General features: G+C 39.9%; 2 protein-coding genes across 3 annotated transcripts in view; one reads left to right on the forward strand and one right to left on the reverse strand.

Annotated features, from left to right (window-relative positions):
• PPIG (peptidylprolyl isomerase G) overlaps positions 1-4,499 on the reverse strand; it is a 45,311-nt gene extending 40,812 nt beyond the window's left edge. The window contains exon 1 of one of the 2 annotated variants that reach the window (XM_060152691.1): positions 4,369-4,499. The gene's annotated coding sequence lies outside the window, so the exon portion shown is untranslated. Of the gene's footprint in view, positions 1-3,988; positions 4,062-4,368 lie in introns of those variants that run through there. The other variant, XM_060152692.1, reaches the window with a different exon arrangement.
• A 9,545-nt stretch (positions 4,500-14,044) lies between these two features.
• FASTKD1 (FAST kinase domains 1) overlaps positions 14,045-21,780 on the forward strand; it is a 34,720-nt gene continuing 26,984 nt past the window's right edge. Inside the window, exons 1-3 of the mRNA XM_060152694.1 lie at positions 14,045-14,079; positions 16,078-16,596; positions 19,256-19,316. Coding sequence (XP_060008677.1) covers positions 16,262-16,596; positions 19,256-19,316 — 396 coding nt within the window. The 5' untranslated portion in view covers positions 14,045-14,079; positions 16,078-16,261. The remainder of the gene's footprint in view (positions 14,080-16,077; positions 16,597-19,255; positions 19,317-21,780) is intronic.

The following is a 21,780-nucleotide window of genomic DNA, read 5'->3' on the forward strand; positions in this document are numbered from 1 at the left end:
CCTTAAAAATTTAACATAGCCAAAGTACACTCTGGGAATTTCACCCCAACTCTCTAAAGTTCAAATGATTCTCATTTGTTCAATTTTATTTTCATTATCATAAACTTGTCTGTAAACTCCTTGAACTCAGATCCTTTATATCCTCAACACCAAGCATAATGTCTGGCCCAGGACTACATTACCAAAGAGAATGCGAGTTAAGGCATGAGCAGAAGCTGACTCTTACTCAGTACCTTTTCTCCCATATGTACTGCTTCTCACCTGGGGTATCGCTAATACGTATCTGTAGTTAGTAAATCTTCTCGGCCTATTCCACAGTTGAAATAGAGCCTGTTTTCTAGATCTGCCTTCTAGGGCTGCATTCTATTAAGTGTCTATTTTCTTTTCTTTTTCTTTAAACAGAATCCACTATAAGAGAGAACATCTTCAGTTCAAAACCAAGAAACAAAGATGGGAAGTTCTCATTTGCTTAAGTTTAATAAAAAGGTAACAATTTTCATATAAGTCTTCCACCTCTAAGTGCAATCATATTAAGTTTAACTAAAACTATAGCAGATCTTGAAGATTACTTTCAAAGATGGCAATCTAACATTCACATTTTACATTCATTCTTTACCCTACCTTAACGTAATTCACAGAGATCAAATGAGAAATAAAAATGGATTGCTTAGGGCCTCCCTGGTGGCGCAGTGGTTGGGAGTCCGCCGGCCGATGCAGGGGACACGGGTTCGTGACCCGGTCCTGGAAGATCCCACATGCCGCGGAGCGGCTGGGCCCGTGAGCCATGGCCGCTGAGCCTGCGCGTCCGGAGCCTCTGCTCCGCAATGGGAGAGGCCACAACAGTGAGAGGCCCACGTACAGCAAAAAAAAAAAAAAGGATTGCTTAAAAAACATATAAATACGTTTACGAATGCCAGATTGCTAGCGAATTAAGTACAAACAAGTTAACGTTCTGAGGTGTCAGAAAAAGGCAACTATGATCTTCTGCACAGTTCCCCTTCCCTTAGTGTCTCTGACAGTCACAAACCTCGGCCCTGGTAAAAACATAATTAACAGTGTATAGGCACTTACTAAATTCTTAAATCCTTCAGAAAACTTAAAGAGAAAAGCTGTAATGTTGCCAAGTTCGGTGTTAAATAACTTTTTGCACATACAATCCGAGAGACATAAAAACATAGTACAACTATGTTAGTATCAAACTAAAAAGCATATACTAACTGGGAAATCTCTCCTAATATTAATATTTTATCTGCAATTATCTAAACTCTTATAATGATAAATTTATCCCACTGTCTTCAGAGATAGAATCACACCATACTAGCAATGTTATTCAATCCAGTAACTCCTAAATAAAAAATTACACACTTTTGAAGTTTGAAGGAAATAGATAATCTGGTCCAATCTTCTGATTTTATACACCGACAACAAGAGGATTAGAGAGCTGAAGTGACTGGCTAAAGTCACAAGCGGAAAAAAAAGCAAGAGCTTTCTGGTTAAGACTACAGCTTCACTGTAGAAACTAGCTTATTCACAAATATTCCAGATAATGGCTTACATAATTTTACTTTTCGCCATATGACCACAATGCAATGATTTAATTATGAATAAACCTTAAGCTAAACTTTATGCACAATTAACAGTAGCTTAATATATAAACCACCAGGCTTCATGCAAGTTAAAAATCAGTAAGTTAAGGAATCATTCATGTTTTAAAAATAACCATTTTAATACCAAAAATTGATATCTATACTTATAAGTATGATGTATTTAAATTTCAAGAACAAGTTGGTAATCATTTTAAGCCACTACTCAAACTAAAACAAAGTGCAAAAGATTTCCTGTCTGGCATTAAAAGTACACAGTCCCAGTTACAGCAGTTTTCTCTGAGTATTTATAATACTGCCTGTAGTAAATTTCAAGATGCAAGATTTGCCTTACGGAAATAAAAATATACTGAGTTCTTATGGAGACCATATATGCATTAAACCAGGTCAAAACTATTGACACTTAATCAAATGAAAACTGAAACTTGGTGCTAATATTAAAGAAAAAAAAAGAATACCACTACGTAGCAGTGAGATTTGCAACAAACTCTTCAAATCACTTGAATTAATTATCTATGGATTCCAACTACATAGAACAAGTAAGACACCTTAGTACATCAGGATACAGAAAATAAATACATTATAATTCTGTTGAAATATCCTACAAATAAAACAAGGGAGGGCTTCCCTGGTGGCGCAGTGGTTGAGAGTCCGCCTGCCGATGCAGGGACACGGGTTCGTGCCCCGGTCCGGGAAGATCCCACATGCCGCGGAGCGGCTGGGCCCGTGAGCCATGGCCGCTGAGCCTGCGCGTCCGGAGCCTGTGCTCCGCAACGGGAGAGGCCACGGCAGTGAGAGGCCCGCGTACCGCAAAAAAAAAAAAACAAGGGAAAACATCAACATGTATTTCTTAAAAGAGCAACATTTGAAGAATTAATTGTAGATGGTGTCCTGATAACTAATAGAACTAGTTCATCCTACTATGAAGGCTACCAATTTCCCTTTGCATAGAGAATGGATGCTGCCTGATAGGAAATCTAATTTAAAATATGCAAAATATCAAAAGGACAAAGACTTTACTTAGAGGCCACCGATACTGCAAGACCACAATAACAAGCACGAAAAATCAAAGGCCTTTAACAAGTCACAATAAATGAAATGTATGCTCTTCACTTCACTCATTCGAGAACTGCGGAGTTCTTTTACACAGAATTTTAGCAACCTTGAATATTTATGTTTGAAGCCCACAGCTGACGACAGTCTGAAATCAAATATCATTTTATAGATGAAATAAAACTGAGGTTCAGAAAGATGGCTGGGCCAGAAACAAATTCAAAGTTTCTGACCTAGGAAGTTTGTATACTTGTACACCCCCGACAACAGGGGAAGACAAAAGTCTGCAAAGACAAAAACCTTAAAAAGGTAAACAAAGTTAAAAAACAAAACGAAAAAAGCACAGAATCCTACTACAAGACAAGACCCATTAGGATCTCAGGACACCAACAATCCTGAATCATAAATTAGAAAACGTTAATGTAAAATGAGCTCTGTTTAAAACTGAAGTATGTAATTTCTCATAGAAATAATCCCATCTCAAATGGTTAAACTAAAAAAGGAGGAGCGGAAGATAAAATGGGTAAATTTTCAGATGCATAAAAAATATGAATGAGAGAAACAGCCATTCTAGATATCTGTGCCTTTTCTGGATTTTATACCTCGATTTCAGAAAATGTTTACGCACCCCCTCTCCATCGTCTATACAAACCGGGAAATTACTGGCCATTCTTTGCCAAACGGTAATCCAAAGACTCACTCACATACTTTTCTATCTGGTTTTAAGCTACTGAAAATTAACGTACCCCCTAATTTCCAAAACACTTAATTGTTCCTTGGTTGTATTTCTGATCACCATTGCAAAAACTTGGTCCTGCATAAAGTACTGTTGTGGGAAGAAATTAAAATCAATGCACAAAATGGTGCTTTTGTAACATTTCCAAAACGACTGAGTTTTCCATTCCCGCAGACCTCGATTCAACACCTTAAAAGACTAAAGACGAAGCAAATTCGCACACTTCCCCCAAGGCATATGGAGCTCCGAAGCCATCACCCTCCTCCAAAACAGTAACTATCTCCTCCAAAAAGGCCTGCACTGCTCACAGCTCCTCGGAACCGTGGGAGAACTTGGAGTCAGCTCTGGGATGAGAAGGGAAGAGCCTGGATTTGAGTTTCAGGAGAACTAAGTGGCCTGTGTCACTTCACCACGCACGATAACCGGCTGTGAGAGGAAAAGGTCGGAGTACGGGGAAAGCCTAGCCTAATCTTAAACCCTGAGATCCTGGCTCCTCGCCTGCCACTCTCCAACCCTAATCTGACAGGACGGCAGGTAACGCGTCCCACTTCCCCACCTGTCCTCCCACCGACCCCGCATTCGTGCTTAGTCTTACGATTTTGAAGCATCAAAATCACCCCGGCTCCCTAGAGTTCAGGCCACCATCGCTGCCGCCATATTACAGCTTGTGCGGCAAAATGCGTCAGGGAGGGAGGTGTGCGCCCGAGCGGAGAAGGCGGGGGCGGGCAGGGGGAAGGCCGTTTCCCAGGCCCGTGAGGCACGGTTAGAAGGCCGCAAGAGCTGCAAAGCTAGCGTCACGATCCTTGGGGGCCGCCTCTGGCACCTGGCAGCCCCGATACCTCGAGGGGAAGACGGTAAAGTCGGTCTGGGCCTATCGCGTCGGCTCCGCCCCTCTCCTCGGGCCCTTCCCGCTCTCGTACCCCGGCACTGCTGCAAAGGACGCCACCGAAACAACACGGGCCCCGCGCCACCTACTTGCACTAGTACACTCTCCTCTTCCCGGGGTCCAGTCCTTTAAATCGCTTCAAATCTACCGCCGCCAGAAAAGGCGCTAAGGCCAATGACCGCCTCCCTCCCCCCAGTCCCGGCGTGGAGGGAAAGCGTCGCGCCGGAACTACGTCACGGCGCGGCGGACCTCATCTTCGGGTGATCCGTCGCTCGCGTCATCTCACCCTCCCCGGAGTTCTAGGATTTTGGTGTCTGTTAAATGCCTGGTTTATAGGTAACTTAATGCTTTCTGTGTGAGTTGATTGAGAGCGTTTGTAACCGCCATGTCGTTCGTGAAATGAAGTGCTTCACTTAATAAACATTTATTGATCCTCTGCCAGGTTACTGGGAAGGAGACCCTACCTTCAAGGAGCTTCCAGGTCAGCTTCCAGTTAACGCTATGACACAAGTTCTAAAAAACAGATGAACAAAGTGCTATTTGACAAAAGGAGGAAATTATAAAGGGCATTGACGCTCTTTGTTGTCGTTTTTAAATATTCTCACAGCAGCCCCATGATACAGATTATTATCCTTGTTTCACAGGTAAAGAAATTGAGGCTCAGGGAAGATAAGTGCCTCCCTCCCAGACGCACTGTTCCTAAATACCAGAGCAAGGCTTTGACTGCAAATCCAGTTCTCCAGGGGAGACCACTATTTTGGGACATATATTGTTATTTAATTGTTTTAACAGGCTGAGAATCCGTAGATTTTTAGAATTAATTCCCCCTGCTATTCAGGGGAGTTGGCGGCAATCATTGTGGAGATACGGGGTGAGTGAGTTTTAAAGGAAACAGCTAAGAGGACTTAGATTTTACTACTATATGAAAAGAACGTTAAGTTACAATCATTTAAATTTTTCACTCATTTACCTGAGGTAAATTAGTAATTATCAACAGCAGTCGGGCATGTGGTACTCTTAAGCATCTTCACCAATTTTATTAAATGTAAAACTGAGAGGACAATCCCTGCCACTTTTAAGCCATTGCCTTCATTGCAGGGGAGCAGCAGCATACTCCTCTTTGAACAGTTCAGAGGTTGTATGAATTTACACTTTGCAGTGAGGAGGGGAATTCTACAATACCTTTAAAAATCCGATTTATACTGAGCACTCTATTAAGATAGATTTTTTTTTAAGATAGATTTTTTAAGCGTTGGTTTGTTTGACTTTTGTTTGTTCAGCTTCCTTCAGAATATATTTTTATTTAGCTATGATATACAGATTTATTTTTTAGATTTCTACTTACTAGTAGAGGTAATGTGTGGCATTGCTGTGACATTGGTGTATTCTCCCTCTTTTCCACCCATTCAGTCAGAGACATCTTTGAGGATATATTACAGATTATACCATAGTTAACATTTTGAGGTGTACAAAGGTGACATTACTAATCTTGTTCTAGGATATACTATCTTCCTAGAGAGATAGACTTTCATATGAAGTGACTGAAGAATTATTTAACAGTAAAATATTAATAAGTACTTAGATATAGTATACATTATAAATGGTCAGATTTTAGAAGATTCTTGAAAGAAGTTTTGAAGCAGCATTACAAATGTCCATTCAAGGACTGGTGGCTGGTGCTGAACTATGACAAAGTTTTCACTGCTCTTTTCTTAAGAAGAGTTGTTTTGGGGGGAATTCCCTGTTGGTCCAATGGTTAGGACTCAGCACTTTCACTGCTGGGGCCCCAGGTTCAATCCCTGGTCGGGGAACTAAAATCCCATAAGCCATGTTGCACAGCCAAATAAGTTGTTTTGTTCATTTTAATTAAGCATATCACCTTTTCTCAGATAGTTATAGAATGTGATAGTTGTTTTCTTTCTCTAGATGTCCTTACTTGGACAAATGAAAAATTGGCATGCTTTGCTGGGTCTCAAACATGTTGAAATTTCATTGGTCTGTGAAATCCAAAACTTTCCCAAATAGATTTGACATGGATTTATTGTTCCAAGAAGAAAGATGTTGCAAGTAACAGGAAGTATTATTATCTACATTAATATGGTGGCTTAAAGAACAAAGGATTTATTTCTCTCTTACATAATAGATCTGAGGTGAGAGGGCCAGATCAGAGGGCAGCTTTACTCCATATAGTCAGTCAGGACCTTGAGTTCCTTATATATAATTCCAATATGCTCCAGGGCCTTGACATTGCATGATTAGAGTGTATTGCCGGTTTCAGGCAGCAGGAAGGAAAGAGGTTATGTCTTAAGGCCTAAACAAGGAAGTAATACATGCCACTTTGCCTCTAATTCCATCAACAAAAACTTAATCGCAGGGCCAAACCCAATTACAGGGTACTGAGAAATGTAATATTGACATGTGTCCAGAAATAAGACAGGGCCAAACCCAATTACAAGGTACTGAGAAATGTAATATTGACATATGCCACAACTACTGAGCCTGTGCTCTGGAGCCTGTGAGCCACAACTACTGAGCCCGTGTGCCACAACTACTGAAGCCCATGCACCTAGAGCCCATGCTCCACAACGAGAGAAACCACTGCAATGAGAAGCCTGTGTACCACAATGAAGAGTAGTCTCCGCTCGCCGCAACTAGAGAAAGCCTGTGCTCAGCAACGAAGACCCAACACAGCCAAAAATAAAATAAATTTATTTTTAAAAAAAGATAGTTATTTGCATAATTAGTTTATGTGACCATTTCGTACTATGAGCACACAAGATTTGCTGTGATGTTGCTAGCATTTTGAAATACATTTAGACTCTAGCACTTGTAGGTGAACTGTTAGAATCACTTTTATTAACAGATTTAAAGAAAAAAATTTTATAATCATCAAAACGGGGTTTCAAGGGGTGACTTCAGTTAGACCTTAACTTACTTTGTATGCCTTTTTTAAGGGTAGGATTTTAAAATTAAAGTTTAACATATATTCATAAACCGTAAGTATAGCTTCATACATTTTTACAAAGTGAACATACAGGTGTAACCTCCACTAGATTAAGACATAGAGCAATATCAGCATCCCGGAAGCGCCCCTCATACCCCCACCCCATAATGCTATCACCCCACCCCTATCAAAGATAACTTCTATTTGGAGCTCCATCAGCATATATTAGTTTTGTCTGTTTTAGAAACTTATATAAATGGAATTATGCATATATATTCGTGGCTGGCTTTTTTGCTCAACGTTGTGTTTGTGAGGTTATCAATATTGCTGCGTGCAACAATAGTTTGTTATTTCTAATGTCCGTATAGTACTCCATTATATGTGTGTATTAGTTGGGGTTCTCCAAAGAAACAGAAGGAATAGGATATAAATAGGAAGAGAATTATTATGAAGAATTGGCTCACGTGATTATGAGGGCTGAAAAGTCTCACAATCTGCTGCCTGCAAGCTAGAGACCTTGGAAAGCCGGTGGTATAATTCCAGTCCAAGTTCCAGATCCAGGGGAGCTGATGGTGAAAATCTCAGTCCAAGGGCGGAAGACCAATATCCCAGCTTAAGCAGCCAGGCAGGAAGCAGAAGGGGTGAATTCCTCCTTCCTGTGCCTTCTTGTTCTATTAAGGCCCTCCATGGACTGGATAATGCCCACCCACATTGGGGAGGGCAGTCTACTTTACTGAGTCCACCAGTTCAAATGCTAATCTAATCCAGAAACACCCTCACAGACACACCTAAAAATAATGTTTAATCTGGGTAGCCCTTGGCCCAGTCAAGTTGACACATAAAATTGACCATCTCAATGGGTATTGAATAATTTATCCATTCTACTTTAGATGGATATTTGTGTTGTTTTTGAGTTTTAGATATTATGAATAAAGTTTTTATGAAATTCTTGTATCTGGTATATTGGAGCACATATATTTTGCACGTACATTGGAAATATACCTAGGAATGGAATTGTTGGATCTTAGGGTGTGGATAGAATCAGCTTTGGTAGATACTGCCAATGAGTTTTCTGAAGTGGTTGTACAATATTTTTGTTGTATGTGCCTTTTTTTTTTTTTTTTTTTGGTGGTACACGGGCCTCTCACTGTTGTGGCCTCTCCCGTTGCGGAGCACAGGCTCCAGACGCGCAGGCTCAGCGGCCATGGCTCACAGGCCCAGCCGCTCCGCGGCATGTGGGATCTTCCCGGACCCGGGCACGAACCCGTGTCCCCTGCATCGGCAGGTGGACTCTCAACCACTGCACCACCAGGGAAGCCCTGTATGTGCCGTTTGATTCCAATATTAGTGAGAACTCTCGTTTGCAAATAAGAGATGCCCAGCTTGAAGTAGTTTAGGTAAAATTGGGAATGTATTGCTTCGTGAAACAAAACTGTTGGACACTGTGGTGGCTTTAAAAACATGTCCGTAAGTTCCTTAATGTGACTTTCTTCCAACGACTAAGGCAAAGTGATAGTTTGTGATTTTTGGAGACTATGTCATAAAAGCATTTTGATTTCCTCCTTGCTGTGTCTCTTGGATCAGTCACTCTAGGGGAAATCAGCTGCCATGTCTTTAAGACACTCAAGCAGACTATGGAGAGGCACGTGTGGCAAGAAACAGGCTTCCTGGAAAAAGCCATAGAGGAATTGAGGCCTCCTGCCAACAGCCATGTGAGTGAGCCATTTAAAAGCAATCCTCTGGCCTCAGTCAAGCCTTCAAATAACTCCAGTCCTTGTTGACATCTGAGTTCAATTACATTAGAAATTGTGAGCCAGAACTGTTTTGCTAAGCTACTTCTGAATTTCTGATCCACAGAAGCTGTGGGATAATAAATGTTATTTTAATTCATTAAGTTTGGGCATGTATTTTATACAGCAGTGTATAACCAATACAGAGAAGAAAAAATAGATGGAATGTCACAGAACTTCTCTCTTGTCTAATTCTACTTACCTGTTTTTTGGCTTCATTCTCTTGACTGACTCCTTCAAGAGGCTATGTCACATCTTGATAAACGGAGTCTCTGCCAGCTCCAATTATAAAATGCCAGAAAAGTCTTCGATTAGCATTGCAGTGACAGCCCCAAAATTTGTGCCTTCCCTTACAAAGTGAGAGGTGTCACTGGGAAATGTTTGTGCCTCCTCTTACAAAGTGAGGGATGTCACTGGGAAATGTTTGTGCCTCCCCTTACAAAGTAAGGGGTGTCACGGGGAAATGTCTGTCCTGCTAAGAACTACGTTTTCTTGCATCTGAGTAAGCATATGCAAATACTTCTCATCAGTGGAAAGTGCATGAAAATGATGTGTATTACATCCAGACCAAGATATTTATGAAGTGCTGTGCTTTTCCATGTCATCTCTTCCTGTTTCCATCAGCTGGATCCAGAGTATTTTAAAGGCTTGGGAGATCATTGAAGAAGCCTAGTTTCCTGAATCTCTGTGTGGAGAAAAGTCCTCCACTGACCAGGGATACCCACTGGTTGTAATGTGATGTGATTGAGAAATCAAATTCTGTAGATTAAGCCATTGATATTTGGCTTTATTCATTACAGCAGGCATCATTACCCATCTAATAGGCCAAGGTCCTGAAGCAGTACTAGATTTGGTCTAGCCTGGGTCATTTCAGTCTTTGTAGTGTGAAGTATGGAGTCTGATACCAAAAGAGGGGAAGTAGATGGGCTGGACTACTACAATTAACCTACATTTACTTTAGAATAATGAAAATTTTTGCTTCTACCCATAGATAAATAAATTATTGTTCTAATTTTCTATTATATTGCCAATATTATGTTTAACTTTTTTTTTTTTTTTTTTTTTTTTTTTTGTGGTATGCGGGCCTGTCACTGTTATGGCCTCTCCCGTTGCGGAGCACAGGCTCCGGATGCGCAGGCTCAGCGGCCATGGCTCACGGGCCCAGCCGCTCCGCGGCATGTGGGATCTTCCCGGACCAGGGCACGAACCCGCATCCCCTGCATCGGCAGGCGGACTCCCAACCACTGCGCCACCAGGGAAGCCCTATGTTTAACTTTTTAAAAGTGCATGTCTATTGTCACATATATTTCACAGTAATATAAACAAGTGTATAAATTTGAACATTCTATAGAGGTTTAAAATTTAATAATTGCCCCTAACCCTTTCCAATTACATTTCCTTGAGGTATCCAATGATACTCTTCTCTATTCCTATTGTAACATTAAAAAATCCTTATTTAGTATCCTTCCTCCCTCCCTTTGACAAAAATGAGATCACATCACACATATTACATATTATGCTTTCATTTGAATAAAAGTATAGGGGCTTCCCTGGTGGCGTAGTGGTTGAGAGTCTGCCTGCTGATGCAGGGGACACAGGTTTGTGCCCCAGTCCGGAAGGATCCCACATGCTGCGGAACGGCTAGGCCCGTGGGCCATGGCCCCGGATCCTGCGCGTCCGGAGCCTGTGCTCTGCAATGGGAGAGGCCACAGCAGTGAGAGGCCCGCGTACCGCAAAAAAAAAAAAAAAAAAAATCATGAACATCTTTGATAGCTATACAGCATTCCATAGTATGGGCATACTATAATTTATCTAGTCATTCTCCTATTGGACATTTCAGTTGTTTCAAGTTTTGGTTAATATAAACAATATTGTAATAAACATCCTTTTATGTATATCCTTATATATTGAGGTTTATAAATCTGTAGGAAAGATAGCCAGAGGTGAGATTATTGGGTCACATAATACATACACTTTGGGCCTCTCACTGTTGTGGCTTCTCTGGTTGCGGAGCACAGGCTCTGGACACACAGGCTCAGCGGCGATGGTTAACGGGCCTAGCCGCTCCGCGGCATGTGGGATCTTCCTGGACCGGGGCACGAACCCGTGTCTGCTGCATCGGCAGGCGGACTCTCAACCACCGCACCACCAGGGAAGCCCCTTGAACATTTTTTCACGTGCCTGTGGCCATGGAGTAAGGTCTATTGAAGTCCTTTGCCCATTAAAGAAATCTTTTTGTCATTGGGTTGTAGGAGTTCTTTACATATTCTAAATATTAATCCCTGCAGATACATCAATTGCAATATTTTCTCCCATTCTGTGGGTTGCCTTTTCAGTCTGTTGATAGTGTCCTTTGATGCATACAAGTTTTTTTAGTTTGATGAAGTCCAGTTAACCTATTTTGTTCTCTTGGTGCCAATAATTTTGGTGTTATATCCAACAAACACATTTTTTTACTGGCAGAATTACTCCAGGAGAAAAAGCATTCATTAACTTGTGATAAAAAAGAAAAACAGTTCCTGATGTTTGGAAACTGATCTGATGTTCATAGCTAAGCATCAATGTTATTTCAAACTAATCTGGCACAATTTAAAGCATGTTGGCCTCCTGTGGGAATAAGGAATCTCATAGAACATCAAGATCAGACAAATTCACTATGCAACACAAAATACCAAAGATTCCCCTTTTGCTAAATGAATGAATGCTACTTCTTTACCAATTTCAGCTTTATCCCCACTTCGGTCAGCCTTCTCTATAGTTAAAATTTATTAAGGTACCCAATCACAGAATTGCCCTGTTTCCTGACAGCACCCAAGATAGGGCAAACCTCATCTTCCTTAGGCCCTCCCCGAAATTACCCACCAAAGCCCAAATCCTGTAAGAGGTTCTTTCTAACACTCTTTTATTGAGCTGCCAAATGGTTTCCTACAGTGTTCATTTTCCTGAGCTGTAACAAGAAGTCCATCAACTGCAGGTTCCTGGTGGGTTTTGGCTGAAGGGCATTGACATTTACTAAGAGGAAAGTTAGAGCCACCCTTTGTTAACCACTTGTCAGCCCTTGTAAAAGATACTTCTTCATGACTTAAATCATTAGCTAAAATGAAATTTTATAGCTGTGGATTTAAATTATTACCCTAGTTTTGTTCTCAGGTGTGATTTGTATATAAATATGTATTTTATGAATGCCGTAGGCTGCAAGTAAAGGAAAAAGTCCCTAACAGTGACTAAACAAAAAGGATTTTCTTTTCTCACATGGACAGTGTTTCTAGAGGAAGGCAAGCTGTTGGCATCTGTTTGTTCCTTAGACTCATCTCCTAATAATTCCACAAACAGGTGAGAAGGAGACAAACAGCCCCTAACAAGTGAAGAAACTGTCCTGTCACTATCATTTAGGCCTTACTGTTGCCAGGAGCTGATCTGGCACTCATAGCTCAGCCTTGGTATTCTGTTGAACATAACAATTGCACAGAATGCCAGCATGAAACAAGGTTACTCTCTGACTGATGGGTCAAGACCAAAACAAGACCATTCCGTAATTATACCTGAACTCAGACAAAAACAAGAATATTGTCCAAACCGGGACTTCCCTGGTGGTGCAGTGGTTAAGAATCTGCCTGCCAACGCAGGGGACATGGGTTCGAGCCCTGGTCTGGGAAGATCCCACATGCCACGGAGCAGCTAAGCCCGTGTGCCACAACTACTGAGCCTGCGCTCTAGAGCCCATGAGCCACAACTACTGAAGCCTGCGTGCCTAGAGCCTGTGCTCCGCAACAAGAGAAGCCACTGCAAGGAGAAGCCCACGCACTGCAATGAGTAGCCCCCACTTGCTGCAACTAGAGAAAGCCTGTGTGCAGCAGCAAAGACCCAACGCAGCCAAATATAAATAAGTAAATAAATTTATTAAAAAAAAAGAATATTGTCCAAACCACAAAAAATGACCAAACATCCACTTATCTTAGCTAATATGAGTGAGGGCTGCTTCTTTACCAATTACAGCTTCAACCTCACTTCGTTCTTTCTGCCTTCTAGATGAAGTTTATTAAAATACTCAGTGAAATTCTCACAGCAGCTAATGTATAGAAAAGTCCCTCTTAAACCCCTGAATCACTTAACACAAGGCCAAATACTATAGTAAGTTCTTTCTAACACCATCTTAATTTGACACCCCTTAGGGTGTGTTCTGCTTCATTGCAGCCAACCAGTAATTCCAACTTTAGGTGTATTCCTGGTGGTCTTTGACTGAAGGGCATTGACATAGGTCATGCTGAGTCTCATCCCTATGCTTTTTCTCACATTTGTTCTGAAACCCCTTCTGTCCTGTGCATTCAGATTGACCTCAGTTTTCATATTTATTACCAGTTGATCTAGTTTCCAACAATCCAAATCAGTGCTACTCCAAGAGTGCTCTGCGATTAGTGGTTGCCTAGGGTGTTAGGGGTGTGGGGGGAGTGACTGCTAAATGGTTACAGAGTTTCCTTTTGGAGTTATAAAAATATTCTAAAATTGATTGTGGTGATGTTCCACAACTCTGAATTAAGAAAAGCCACTGAATTATACACCATAAATGGGTGAATCGTATGGTGTGTAAATAATTTCTCAATAAAGCTCTTAAATTTTTTGTGGTCTGGAACTGGTACCTGCCTACCACTACGCAAGTGCAGAATCTGAGAGAAATTTGATGCTTTTATAGCATTCGATAGTTATTCCATACACGTTGAACATAAATAAAAATCTGGACGTGTCTTTTCCATGTTTAAGTTTTCAAATTTCACTTTTCTAAGTATTCATTTCTACTGTATATTATATAAATATCAGTCTTCACGGACTGGGAGAAAACCTCATATAGTTGAGAAACACGTGCCCTAAGGACCTATAACTTCAAGATGTGTGGCCCGAGTGTCTCAATGAGGAACTACAATACCCAGAATTCCTACCAAATGCGTAAGCGACGTCTATTCCGCCGACCTCGCCGCGACGTGCCCTTGGGCGTGTAGTGCGTGCCTCTGGTAGTGCACGCTGTGCTCGCTCGGCCTCTTTTCATGGTTTGGGGACGGACACCACGAGAGGTAAGGTGATGTCTTTCGAGGAAAGGCTAAAAACTCTGGGATATGAGGGAGGCGTGAGCGACACAACCGAGCCTGTTGCGTCCCTTGCTGGGAGACGTGGAATAGGCTGGAGTTCTGAGCCCTCGTAACCAGGCTTAACCGCGATCCTTCAGAAAAGTTCTCTGGCGTTGAAGGAAAAACTTCCCCGCAGGTCCCGGCCGGCTGGCGGCGATAGGTTTTCTTTTTAATCAGAGCACATTCTCGGGCCGGGACCCTGGGTTCGGCTGAGAAACGGAGGCTTTCATCCGGTTATTGGATTTCCCGGAGCGCGGAGGACTAGGGCAGGGCTGATCCCTCTCCCAGCCAGGACCGGGAGACCAAATTCATTCGTTCAGCTCCACTGTGTGCCAAGCGGGGAGGATGCCTGCCATTTGCCAAGGGTGTCGTTGTGTATCCTGCACAATACCTGTTCACGGCGGGTAACCTATCTGTCATTTATAGTCCCAAGGCCCCTCCTTTGGTTAAGTCACTTCCCCAAGGTCACTTAGCTGGGGACTTGACACCTTGGTATTGTAACCAGTGGGTTCTTTCCACTTTCAGATGTGAATAGGCAGGAGACTCTGCTTTGTGCAGTTTTTTGTGTATGTGTGTGATCCAAGTCGGCTTGGGTCGGGATGCTGTACAGATTGCCACAAAGTAGTCAATATTGTCTCATCGTTTTTTCTTTGGCCTAGCCATAGGATTCTGAGGCATACTTTTAGTGTTGGTTTGTTAATGTAATGAGGATGTTCAAGTTGAAAGAACTGGGTGGTTGTCTCAGCTTCATTAGTACTAGAGTAGTTTTTTTTAACCTTTTTGAACCTAGCTTTTCTCTGTAAAATGCAAATGATAGCATCTACCTGGCAGGTTAATTGAGAGAATTTAATGGGATAACGTATTTTAAAAGTCCTTTGTAAAATGTTGCAGCAGTGTTAGATGATAGGATTTTAGTCCCAGCTTTTCTAACCATTGTTTCTCAACTAGAAATATAGACATTTATAATATATTTTAAAAACAAATTATTCTTTTTCTTTATTGTTTTTGGTTCTCCTGTTGCATCACTACGCAACTACATTACTTGATTTCTTCATATGTCCTGATTGGGCTTTAATCATCTCATTTATTGCTTAAAACCTACTTAAGGTCAATAGTGATTAAACTGTTTGAGTTCTTTTAGTGTACAAGGAGAAAGGAGCGAGAAATTATCTTGAAAGCAAATATACCAGAAATCATCCCTCTGAAAAAAACATTTTTTATTATGGCTCTGAATTAATGGCTACTCTTCGTAGAAACTATAAAGGCAAAATGTTTATTTATTGCAGTTTTATTCTTCTATTTAAAAAGATGCTTCTTTCTGGGTTGGGATTTTTTTTTTCCCTTCTGCTTTTATAGTCAAATTTGAAAACTTCATGTTAAGTGTCAGATTTATCATTTTTAAAATGGAGTGTGGGGGGCTTCCCTGGTGGCGCAGTGGTTAAGAATCCGCCTGCCAATGCGGGTCGTGGGCCTCGAGCCCTAGTGCCGGAAGATCCCACATGCCGCGGAGCAACTAAGCCCGTGTGCCACAACTACTGAGCCTGCGCTCTAGAGCCCGCGAGCCACAACTACTGAAGCCCGTGTGCCACAACTACTAAAGCCCACGAGTCTAGAGCCCTTGCTCTGCAACAAGAGAAGCCACTGCAATGAGAAGCCTGTGCACCGCAACAAAGAATAACCCCCGCTCACCGCAACCAGAGAAAGCCCGCACATAGCAGCGAAGACCCAATGCAGCCAAAAATAAATACTAAAATAAAATAAATAAATAAATAAAATAGAGTGTGGAAGGAAACCCCTTTTCCTGGATATTTAGTTGTGGATTAAATCCTGCTCTCAGGTTCAGGCTAAGAACAAAGTGTGTAATTAATGGAGGAAAAGCTTGTTATTTTAATTAGAATTTTGGAATTTGATAGTTATAACTCTGTTAAACTGATTCCTTTACAGAAATTGCATATTGGAATGGGATTTGGAGTCATCATAATGGAAGCAAGCTACATGAAGGAAAAACAGTTATTTTTATACCAGCATATTGCACCTGACTGCTAGTTGCAAATGGTTTTCTTTACGTAAGAAAATTTGTGATATAAATGAAAAGATAGTTTTTTTTCCTAGACTGATTGTTTACAATATGCTTCGCCTAAGAGCTATTTGTCCATTCTCCTGGAGAGTGTTTCAGTTTCGACCCTTTAGTTTCGAACCATTACTTAGTCGGATGAATAAGTGTACAGATGAAGAGCAAATATTTGATCTTATTGAAAAAAACAAAGCCATACTTTCAGAAAAGCAAGTGGCATGTGCACTCAGTATGCTTTGGCAGTTTCAAAAGCAGAAGACCAGCTTGTTAAAAAATGTGGAATGTATCAGAGACCATCCCCAATTTCTTACTCTTCATAATTTAGCTACAACTAAAATGGAATTCATGAATGACAATACCTTGGTGAATGTGTTATACATCATACAACAGTAAGTAATGTACTTTTAGATTTTATAGAAATGATTGTAGTTTATTTTTATATTTAATTTTCTAAAAAACTCTAAATGGAAAAAAATGTTTTTTTCCCTTTTTCCTGATAAGCTAATTTTTTAAATTTAATTTTAATTTTATTTATTTTTGGCTGCATCAGGTCTTCGTTGCTGCGCGCGGGCTTTCTCTAGTTGTGGCAAGTGGGGCTACTCTTCATTACAGTGCGCGGGCTTCTCATTGCAGTGGCTTCTCTTGCTGCGGAGCACAGGCTGTAGGTGAGCAGGCTTCGGTAGTTGCAGCACGGCGGGCTTAGTGGTTATGGCACACGGGTTTAGTTGCTCTGCGGCATCTTCCCGGACCAGGGATCGAACCCGTGTCCCCTGCATTGGCAGGTGGATTCTTAACCACTGAGCCACCAGGGAATTGCCCTGATCATCTAATGTTTTAAAGATATGTAGAGGATATTCTTTGATTATGGTAATCATTTCACAGTGTATATACATATCAAAACATTATGCTGTACAACCTAAATATATACAATTTTTGTTAATCATATATCAATAAGGTTGGGAAAAAATTTAAAAAGAAAAGAAATTTTACATCATTCTCAAGGGAATCCAGCCTTCAGAAGAGCTGGATGCCCTAAATGAAGAATTGAGCAGCTATATAAAGGGAAAAAGGACACAAAAGTTAAAATTAATCTGTTTGTTAGTCTCATTGGTGAAATTATCCAGGGTGCAAGGGCCATTTAAGTAGCTATAGATGTCAGCACTGTATAAAGCAGAGATACAGTTGTTTTTATTAGGGTGTCAGCGTATACAAGAAAGGGGCTTAAGGCTTTACTTATTCTGGTGGGCGGTGTTAGACTAAAAAAGAGTGACATCCCTTTTTTGGTGATCTTTCTCAGATTTGCAAAGTTTTTTCTCTGAGGTACATCATGGGATGTGTATGATAATCAGTTTTGTTTTCTCAGTGGTCATATTACTTTGGAAAATGCTGAATCAGACGAAATTAAACAGATCTTTATTGGACTTCAGAGCATTCAGAGCCTGCAGGACTCTTCAATATACATATGCTAATGTATATTGTGAACCTTTCAGTGGGGATATTTTCCAAACTTACTTATCCACAAAACATTGTGTTGAACACCTCACAAGAACACTGCACAGATGGAGAAATGCTGCTTCATGGTGATTTGCCCCCAAACCGCATTTCTGTGTATCCCTCCTAAGTCATATTTTAGTGAGGAAAGGATTTTAAGAGTAAAATATAATTTTGTTTTCAAGTTTTTAAAATAGCATGTAGTTTGATTTTGTTTCATGACTCAACCTGAAAGTCTTTGACTTTTAGGAGAAAAAATAACCTAGCCTTAACATTATAAAGATGTTGAAATCGGTTAAAAAGATTTTTATATGTACAACATATAATATATATTGCTTAATTATATATAGAAAATATCCATTGTTAGTGAAGGTATATGCTTTGCATTGTTAGTGAAGGAACTGCCATATGCTTCTGGTGGTATAATATGTATCCAGAACTATAAAAATGTCCTCGGACCCAGTAATTTTGCTTCTAAGATTTATCCTAAGAAAGTAATCTGAGATACATGTAAAGATTCTTGGGCTTCCCTGGTGGCACAGTGGATAAAAATCTGCCTGCCAATGCAGGGAACACAGGTTCCATCCCTGGTCTGGGAAGATCCCACATGCTGCGGAGCGGAGCAACTAAGCCCTTGCGCCGCAACTACTGATCCTGTGCTCTAGAGCTGGTGAGCCACAACAGCTCTAGCCCACGTGCCTAGAGCCTGTGCTTCGCAACAAGAGAAGCCACCGCAATGAGAAGCCCACACACCGCAACAAAAAGTAGCCCCCGCTCTCCACAACTAGAGAAAGCCTGCGTGTAGCAATGAAGACCCAAAGCAGCCTAAAATAGATAAATAAATAAATAAATTAAAAAAAAAAGATTCTTGTACATGGTTATTCATCCCAACATTGTTTATAATATTGAAAAACTAAGATCCTAGTAAGTTGGTGAATGTTTAAATGATAATTTATTCACATAATTAATAGTACACAACCACTAAAAATTATGTTTTGAAGAATATGTAATGATATGGGTAAATGTCCACAATATAATGTTAACTTACTGAAAAAGGCAGGATATAAAAATGTAAAAGAAATATGTATATGTCTTTAAGTATGTAGAAAAATAACTGGAAAGAAATGCTCCAAGTTAATGATGGTGGATATTTATGAGTAGCAGAGTTATAAATGATTTTTATTACCCACTTAAAGTTTTTCTTTATTTTACAGACTTTCTCCTATAGAAATATTTTTTGCGGTCAGAGCAAAGTAGTACGTGTTAGGTGTACTTTTAACATAAAATGTATCATTGAACATTTTTATTGTTCAGTGGAGGTCATTGAAATGTACAGATAAAAGGATGAGAAGGGCATGGGATAAAGTATAGGGGTTTATTAGATTGTACCAAGAAATCAGAATACTGAAATGAGACCAGACCAGAAATAAGGACTGGTTGTGTAAGAATATAATAACTTGTGGTTTACTTTTGCATTATAATCCTTACTGCATGTATGTTTTTAATAATTTTAAAATGTTTCTGTATAGAAAATTATTTTCTCTTGATTTTATTGAGGTTTGGTTTTGAGGCCCATGACCCGCTAGTTGAAGCACTAGTTACAGAAGCATGGAGAAGACTGGAAAGGCAAGTACTCTGGGTTTTTCAACTAAGATCAGGGTTGTCCTTTTCGGGGTTAGCACAGTGAAATCTTATAGGGAAAGAATGAGGAGCTGCTGCCTAACTATCAAGCTTCATTGAAAAAAATGTATTTAAATTCAGTTTACTTCGAGGGGTTTTTGATCATGTAAAGTGTGTTTATTTAGCATGGTGAAATCTTGTAGGAAAAGAATGGGGAATGTGTTTTTTTCCTTAAGAGAGAAAGAAAAGTATTTCAAATATTCCCTATTTAAGGGTGTGGAATGTAGTGTGCTTTAAACATATATAATTAATCAAAATATAAATGGAGTCACTGCTATTCTTGGACTAGGCTTTCTGAATTTCCTTTTCTGAAAGAGTTCTGCTTCAGAAAGAAAAACATTCTGAGTGATAGGGTGTCAGTAAAAACCCTAGATGTTCAGGAGTCATAAAAGGAGAAAGAAGATACCAGTTCAGGAGAAAGGAAAGCTATATAACTGTTTAGCAGCATCTATAGGTACTTGCCTATCACTCCATCTTTATGAAGAGGCAGTGAGAAGAGTCTTAGAAGCTAACAGTGTCTTAGAAGCTTTCAGGTCCACAACTGCGAATAGTATCAATTCAGATCTCTTTCCTACTCTATACACAGCTATATCTTTAGCATATTGTCATAATCAATAATCATCTAGAACAGGGCATGACCAGAAATACAGCTGCCCCCTCCCCCGTCCCACACCCCACGTTCATGGGGAACCTGGTGCTAAACCATTGGTAGACGACCTACTTCTGGGTGGGGGGTTTCATAGTAGCAGAGCAGCTCCCTGCTGTGATCTATTGAAAGTCAGCCCTCAACACAAGGGTTTGTAAAAAAATAAAAAGAGAAAAAAAGAAAAAAGAAAGCAAAAAAAGAAACAAATAATTATCTAGAAAAATGTGAAATTTGTTCAGAGTATTATGAGTACAGGGAAGCCTATGGTATCCTATACTATATTATTTATGTTTTATAAGAATATATGAGAAGCTCTCCGTTTATAAAACAGCTGAAATAGTAGCAGAGCTCATTTTGGCTATTTATGAAAACTTTGAATATTTAAACCTAGGGGTTCTGGATAGCCAAGGTCCATCATTAGTAGAATAAAGCAAATGTTAGTGAGGAAAGGGAAAATCAAGGTGGGAAAGAGACAGGAGGAAAACCACAGAACAATGCTCCCTCTAAACCAAATAGTAACCTAGGGCAGAAGAGAAAGGATTGACTAAGATAAGAAACTACAGCTGTTTATTTGTATTTAGATGAGAGGAGCAGCATAAACTTTACAGCTCCTCCTTTGTAGCAGCATATGTTTAAAGCATAAACAATGGTAAATTCTTAAAATTGTAGTCATATAAAGCTCTGTAGGCCTTTGTTGTGTGAGCTGGATTAAATTAAACAAGGTACCCACCAGATCTCTGGGCTTAGAAATTCCACATTCATTTACTGAATGGTGGTTTTAGTTAATCTTATTATCTAAACCTGTTTGTTTTCTCTCTCCATTTTTGCATTCTCTCTACCTGTAACTGTCTTTTTGTTGAGGGTAAGGAGAATAATCTTAGTGCTTTCATGAGCAATTCAAACTAGTCTTCCCGCAGTATCCAAGGACAATTGGTTCTAGCATCCCCTCAGATACCAAAATCCATGGATGCTCAAGTCCCTTATATAAAATGATGTAATATTGGCATAAAACCTACAGACATCCTCCCATCTACTTTAAATCATCTCTTGATTAATTATAATACCTAGTACAATGGAAATGCTATGTAAATAGTTGCTCAGCATGCGGCACATTCAAGTTGTGCTCTTTGGAGCTTTCTGGAATTCGTTTTTTAACTGAATATTTTCGATTTGCTGTTGCTTGAATCCGTGGATTTGGAACCCTTGGATACGGAGGGCCGACTCTACTGGGTCTTTGGGGGTTAAATTTGGTCATTGTTGATAATAGCTCAAAACTTTTTTCTTCAAAGCAGCATTAAATGGTATGTGTATTACGTATCTTGAACAAATCAATTGTAGAATAGGTGCTTTTTTCATTTTGGTTTTACTCTCTACTACTTAAACAATTAAATTACAGATATGCAATTATACTTCCCAGTGAATCAGACATTTCTTTTTAATTTTTCTTAATTTCACAATAGCTCAGGTGATAATGACTTTGTTCTATGTGGTGTTTTTTTAATTTGTAGCAATACTTTTTATTTTTATAATACTAAGTAATAAAATTTTTTAAACCCTAATTTGTATTCTATGTGTAGAATTTCTAATAGAATCATAGAATAAATGTTAATTTCTGATTTTTTTATCGTCATGGTGGCCTATGATGTTAAATTTTTGTTACTGCGGTAACTTAATTAAATGATTTTGCTATAATATCTATGAATTTGTTATATAATTTGTAATGATTCAAATAGAATAGATTATTATGAATTAACAC

The sequence above is a fragment of the Lagenorhynchus albirostris genome, chromosome 6 (assembly GCF_949774975.1).
Source record: "Lagenorhynchus albirostris chromosome 6, mLagAlb1.1, whole genome shotgun sequence".
NCBI lineage: Eukaryota > Metazoa > Chordata > Mammalia > Artiodactyla > Delphinidae > Lagenorhynchus > Lagenorhynchus albirostris.